This window comes from Tenebrio molitor, chromosome 7 (assembly GCF_963966145.1).
Source record: "Tenebrio molitor chromosome 7, icTenMoli1.1, whole genome shotgun sequence".
Lineage (NCBI taxonomy): Eukaryota > Metazoa > Arthropoda > Insecta > Coleoptera > Tenebrionidae > Tenebrio > Tenebrio molitor.
In genome coordinates, this window is record NC_091052.1 from 18,352,016 (window position 1) to 18,359,281 (window position 7,266).

The window sequence follows — 7,266 nt, forward strand, 5'->3', positions numbered from 1 at the left end:
AAATGACACGTGTTGGTCGCTTACAAGTGCGAATCTCGTGGGTCGCGGACAGGCTGTGCGTTGAACTAAGGTAGGATAATCTTCCCAACCACGCGTGGCTAGCAGGTATGATTTTTCCTTTGTTATTGGAGACGTGAAGTATTTGGTATATAAATAGATATCATTTTCGTATAAAAATGAACTGTATGTTTACCTAAAATAGAAGATGTTTTTAGTTTCTTCACCCTTGTCGCTATAACTGTTTGAAAATCAAACAATAATTTCAAAAATGATTTAGGAAATGTGTATTGTATGATCATACAAAAACGTATTACATACATTCATTGGTCTTTCGGCTTCCTCTCGATAAACGCCGAAAGATTAACTTCGATATTATCTATAATAACAAGGTACCTGACAAATATGGAAAAATATAAAAGAACGACAGAAAATTTGCTTAGTTGTAAAAATGTCATGAGATCTGCAATATCAAATAACTTTCTAGTGCAAAGTTTTGTATTTAATTAAATGTATTTTTTAATCATTAATTGTTGCATAATCAAGCCAAATTCCACCTTCTGTGGTCATTATGAAGCTCTTTGGGTCAAATTTTAGGGGTAAAGCTGTTTTCGAGCCAAGGGAAAACTTGTAATTTTTCAGAAGAATAGTAAGTCCGACTTTTGTCTGCACCATTCCAAATCTTAGGCCTAAAATAAAAAGTTATCAACGTTGCGGAGTTGAATTTGAAAATTTTTAGACCTATACAAATTCTAGGACCTTCTCCAAACGGTAGAAAAGTGTAGGGGTGTCGCGTTTTTTTATTTTCTTCCGAAAATCTTTCCGGATCAAACTTCTCCGGATCCGGATAATGTTCTGGGTCACGCTGTATACCTAAAACTGGAATCATTACTTTCGTTCCTTTTTCAATAGTAAAATCCGTTCCGGGAACGTGGTAGTCTTTTGTACATACACGATTCAAGCCAGGAAGTGGTGGATATTTTCTCAAAGTTTCTGCAAAAAGATTAGTTAAATAAGTAAAATTTAGGTCGGACGAATATTACCATTGATTACTTTTTCCATGTAGTGCATCTCCATGACGCCGTCATAAGTGAGTTTGTTGTCATATTTATCAAGAATATCGTTTACTTCTTGTCGTAATTTTTCCTAAATGTCAGGATTCGAGGCCAGTTCGAAAAGACAAAATGTCATCGTAGTAGATGATGTTTCAAAGCCAGCAAGGAAAAAGACGAAAGCTTGTGCAGCTAACTCGTTCATGGTTAAAGCTGTGTCCTCTCCTTTGTTGTCCTTGTCGTTTAAAATGCTACCATCATCTACTAGTTTTCCTCTATTTTTAAGTTGAAGCAACAGGTGCATAAAGTCTTTCCTGTGAATATTATTTTTCTCGCGGTACTCCACCGTGTCTTTTATCACTTTCATGAAAAATTTAGATAAAATCGGATTTACTATCTTCATATTAAATTTTTTTGAAATGTCTGGAGCCACAAAGGTAAACAAGCCAACCATATTTTCCCAAAATCCAGTTGTAAAAAATAACTTCATGTATCGCGTAAATTCACTGTCTGGATTCTGTAGCGAATTGCAATCGATGCCGAAAGCACAGTTTCCAATAATATCAGTTGTAAATCGAGCCAATATGTCTTTGATATTAATAGAGTCCCCTACAGTTTTGTCCATTTCTACGGTCAACTGGTCACCACACTTAACCAACGTGTCAAACATCATCTTCATTTTTCCAGATGTAAAAGTTGGGGTCAGCTTAATTCTAAGATTTCTCCACTTGGTACCTTCTAACGAAAACAAATGAGCACTCAAAGGGTCAGCTTCTTCGTTACAATATACCCCCCGATCGACGAAATGGTTGAAATCGTACTGCATCACAGCTTTAACTATTTCAGGGTCGACAGGTATGTACGTAGGCATGGAGAATAAATAAAAACCACCATGAGGTTTGTTATGATTTCTTAAATAATTGTATACATCTTTGATGAAATCACCAAAGGAAACTTGTTGCGTAAAAACTGGTTTTCCATTCCCGAAAAAGAAGTTTACAGGAGGATTAGCTAAACCTTTCCTTTGCCAATAGGTGTGAGTCCAATTTAGCCAAGATATCAAAATTATTGCGAGGGATGTTAACAAACCCAAAGTATCGAGCAGCCAGCTATCAGTTAGCAACGCCATATTTCACACCTAAAATTGTAGCTGAATAAGTGATTGTTTAATAAGAAAAAGCAACAAGTATTATCACTTAGTGAGTACCTACTACAAAGTATTTCATTATCTCTGTCATTGTAAATACAGTGGGATCAATTAAAAAATAAATCGAGTCGGCGTGTTACCTATGGCAACCCATGCTATAGCATACGCTCCAAAGCAAACTCGATTTATTTTTTAAATGATCGCTCGGTATTAAATAATAATGAGCTATATCAGTCTCGACAACAAAATATTTCTATTCAGTTTTTAAACAAAGTTAATAACAGAATATTCAGAATTAGTTTAATTAACAACAAAATTTAGAATGCAGCTGTGATAATACGGTGCGAAGAAAAATAGTCAAAGTATGTTATGAACAAAAATGATTCAACAGTTTTCGTTACAATTTAGTCAGCCTCATCGTAAGAATAGTTCGGAGGGACAATTTTACCTAAATTCTTCAGACAGACATAACAAAATTAAGTTTAAGAAGAAACATGAGAACTTTAGTCCAGAGTCGTCTTTGATTTTTTTTTTTTGAACTCTTGTTATTTTATGTACTTATCAAATAATTTTTTTTAAATGTCATTGAATTTTGACCATAATTCTAACCTATTTCTCGTAAAAAGGTTTCACACTATGATAAAATTGTAAAAATTTGTCAATTTTATTCTGACAGTTCAGTACGGTTGGTGGACAAAAAAAACTGGGACACTAAAAATTTCTTACATTTGTATCAAGCTTTTAATTGTCAAGATAAAGTCAAAATAAAACTGATTTTTACAATCACTGTTGACAGTTATCTTGTTAGTTGTAATGCCGAATTCCAAAAACACCTAATTAGACAACGCCTTGGAGAGCAATTGCTAAAGAGCTAAACGTTAGCAAAGATACTGTTTTGCTGTCACACGTGGCGTTTTTGTCTTATACCATCATACCATAGTTAACCTATTTGTTAGCAAGCTTGAATTAAACGGTGCAAATTTCCCAAATTTCGATTTAAATAGTTGTCATTTTAGTCCCAGTTTTTTTTGTCCACCGACCGTACATTGTATCTAATGTCATGTAATTTCAGTCAAACGTTTTACTTCTTTGTGTAAACATTTAAATTATTATATACTCGTACTTACTTTGTCTACACATTCACTGAAATAATCAACAATCTAAAATTGTTACTCAGTACTCACATAAGTTATCAAAATTAATCACCTTTGCTTATCAAGTCATCACATTAACTTGACGCATTTTATTTTTTTATCAGCGCAAATATTCCTAATCAGATTCGCGGTTCACTGTTGCTGCTACGAATGCCACGGAACGTGACTACTCTTTCATAAAATTGTTCTAACCTTGAACAGTGATTTAGTCGTAGTTAGATAATTTAAAGGTGAATATCATCATTTACATTCATACTTCGGTACTTATTATCCATAAAAACTATCTGCAGTAAAATTGTTGTTGGTAATTTAACATTGACGTTTTGCGGATAGGTATACAGTCTGATTTTAAAAGTTTGCACATCATAGGATGGTATTTTTCAAAATAAAATCGACGTGTCCGAGCGATTTTCTTAAAAACATCACATAACGCTATTATTAATTTTGTTCCAAACTTTATGTTCACACTGTATATGTACCGGGTGACTGTTAGTGGATTGGCACTCCCGAATAATGGGTACGCCTAGTCATTTGTCAAAGAATTGTCTGTTTATTCCACTGATCTCAATGGTCAGCGGTTGATTCGCTTTCTAGGTTAAGATTATACGGGGTCATTATAAACGATTGTCTCATCGTAGTTGGCGTTGAAAACCCACACAAATTTGGGATGTGCCATTAGTTTCGCGACGTTAGACAAACTAGTAGACAAATTTCCACTACCGCCAACAGCGCTACCTATCGGCGATGCTAGTCTCACTCATATTATAAAGTTTGCGGCACATGCAAGAAAGCCACCAACGCCAACTGCGATGAGACAATCATTTATAATGACCCTGTAGAAATAAACAATGACAATTTTATTTATTTTGACTTTTGAACTGTCATATTTGAATTTGACAGTTAAGTACCTATAGGTACATAAAATTGTAAATGCGTTGCCAACCGAACAAAAATAATATTAGTCATTAAAAGTCATCCAGTGTAACTGAATAACATATTAATGGCTGCAATTGTGCAATTAAAGTTCGTTAGAGTCGGAAAGTTATATATACATACCTATAAACTCCAAGAAAGTATCGTACATCTCTGAAAATTGTGTTGTGTGACCTCTGAAAACAAATGTATTTTCCCCAATGTATCTGCGAAAGGAAGATCTGTACTTTCCTTCTGGCCCTAGATTGCAAGAAACATTGCTCCAAACTACACAGAAAATTCTAATTGAATTATTGTTGTCAAGTCAATCATAAATTATAGGATGGAAGCTGGCCAAGAACAGTAGAATGTGTAACAAGTTGCCTAAATATTTTTTATTCATTAAAAAAATTAAGGCTGTTGCCTAGTGGATGGCCAAGCAATGGTAAAGCGCGCTAAACGGATTCTAATTATTTTTCCATAGTTTTATGTTTGAAGCTATGGTGACTATATTTTTTGTTAAACATTAACGTATCTCACCGGGCTACTGTCTCAGTTTTTTGAAAAATCGCTTCATTCTTTATAAAAAAATTAATAACGTTTTTCAGTAATTCTAGTTATTTTTGCTCAATTTTTCATTTAGAGACTATTTAAAAAGTGCATTGGATTCAGAAGAACGTATCTCATGGGGCTACTGTCTCAGTTTTTGGAAAAACAAATTAGATTGGAAGCAAAAAAATAAACAAAAGCCTCAACAAAACGCGTAAAATTCGGTTATTAGGCAGTCCACTATACTTCTCAACTACCTGGAGGTCGTAAACTCGGGTTGACATAATCACTACTTAACGCCCGCAATGCAACTTTTGTTGGGAAGATACTTGCACTGGGCTCACGGGAACATCCTCGGGGCAGAGCCGGCGTGCCGCGATGGTCAACTTATGAATAAAAGTAAAATATACCTGTAAAGGAGATGGTCGGATTGCGATGGTGCGGTGGTATCATTTGGATAAAAAGATTGTCATAATCATAACCAATCACTAATTATAATAATTCTTCTTACCAAAATATGATGCACAATTCGAATAATCGCCGAAAATATGGTTAGGGCTGTTTAATATGTCGGTTTTTAAATACTCAATTTTTTGCGATAGTATCCCTCTATGATATTTACGATATTTAATAGCACTTGTAACAGCGGTTCTAAACTTTAAAATATTGTTACGCAAGAAATTTCTAATTTGAAAATCGACTCTAGGCATTTTTCCTATTTCTCTAATTTTGTTACAATAGTTTCGCATTATTTGATTTCTGCATTCGATTTTTTCTATGAAACAATGTGGACCGTAGGGCATCGACTCTTTTATCTTTTTGTAAACACTACTATCTCCATCTCCTATGATTTTAGTATATTGTAAATTATGCATAGCTACAGAATTTTTAAAACCTTCTAAAATAATAGCTGTTTCCATTGATGTTGATGTGCTTTTCCAATTTTTAAAACATTTATGTGATGGTGCTTTTTTTTTAATTTAGCAAATTTTTCGCATATTCTGCAGTACTTATTTTTAATACCTATATATAACACTTTTTTTAATCGAGCACCAATTATAGAAGCTACTCCTGACAATGCATTATAATTCGTTTTATAAGAGCGTTTACTCCATGCTCCGTCAACAATGATTGTAATCATGCCTACTCCATTTGAATCAACTTCTCCCGCTTCTAGCGCTAACCTAAGTTCTTCTTGCCCTGCATCAATCATCTCATTTATTGCAACTTCTTTAACATTATTTAATACTTGACTTTCTACAGCAAAATATGTTGACGAGCTCATGCATGGGATATCTAATGCTGCAGATAAATAGGAAAATTGAGTAAAACCGGCACCCATCGCAATAATTCCACATACTGCCGATTTATTAATTTCCGAAGAATCGGTGTCGGGTTCACTACTAAATGTCCCTTCCAACCCGCAAATAGTACATTTGTAACTGAAATAACTTTTTAAACCATACCGTTTTTCATTGATAATATCTACATCATAGAAACTGCAATCGAAACCTTGGTGTTTAATTGATTTTAATGTCAAAAATAAGTGATTTATTTCAACAATTCTACGACCTGTCAACTGAAATTTAGTCTCATTTGGAGAATTAGCACTTTCTTCTAAAAAACATCGTTATCTAAATTTTCTAAACTATTATTTAAACTTATATCAATATCATTGTTGAAATTAGCAATATTGTCTGTATGTTCAGCTGTAAAAACACTTTTAGAACCTTTTCTTTTTTTTTTAATTTTTCTTTTAATTTCTTTTCTACTTTTCCGCTTTCTTGAACAAGCAACATGTTTTTTACTTTCTTGCCCCATTTAAAAGCAATAATAAAACTTAATTCTATTTTCAAATAATAAAATAAAATTAATGCATGTTTATAAACTTTTCTATCCCCATTCTTTCCAATCTGGAAGCCGTTGTTGGTCAGTTGGGACGAACTACCTGTGTCTGTCTAATGTCGAGTAAACGGCCAAACTGTAGGTAATTAGTTGTTCTCAGTAAAGATTCAATATTGAATATTAGCACCCCTACTAATTTACACAGAAACTAGGTAAATACCTATCATCTTTTTCAATAAACGTCTGAGTGGATAGATTCTGACAGGGTTCCAAGTATTTCTGGCAAATGGAGAAAGTTGGAAGTATTATCCGATAGCAGATTTTTTTCTGGAAATTATTTGTGCAGGTAATGAAAACAGGCGCTATTGTAATCCTATCTTTCTTATATAGAGATATAGTATAGCCTTTTGGGAAGACGTCACGATTTTCTTTCTCGTTTTCTCCTGTTTGAAATGACAGAAAAAAATGCGATGCGTTTATTTATTATTGGTTACAAATTTGAAACATAATAGTTACTCATGATCAATTCAAATTAGTTTCTGACTAGTTCAAACATACGTGAAGTTACTAGATAATGGCGTCCTCGCAAATGGGTAAAAATTGGACTCTA

The 7,266-nt window shown here is 33.7% G+C and overlaps 1 protein-coding gene across 1 annotated transcript; it reads right to left on the reverse strand.

Annotated features, from left to right (window-relative positions):
• Nucleotides 1-340: 340 nt before the first annotated feature.
• Nucleotides 341-3,372, reverse strand: LOC138134441 (probable cytochrome P450 6a13). Its single transcript, XM_069052712.1, is given in 4 exon segments — nt 341-686; nt 739-990; nt 1,041-2,187; nt 3,320-3,372. Coding segments are annotated over 3 exon segments (1,560 nt in total). The 5' UTR covers nt 2,179-2,187; nt 3,320-3,372; the 3' UTR covers nt 341-516.
• Nucleotides 3,373-7,266: the final 3,894 nt, after the last annotated feature.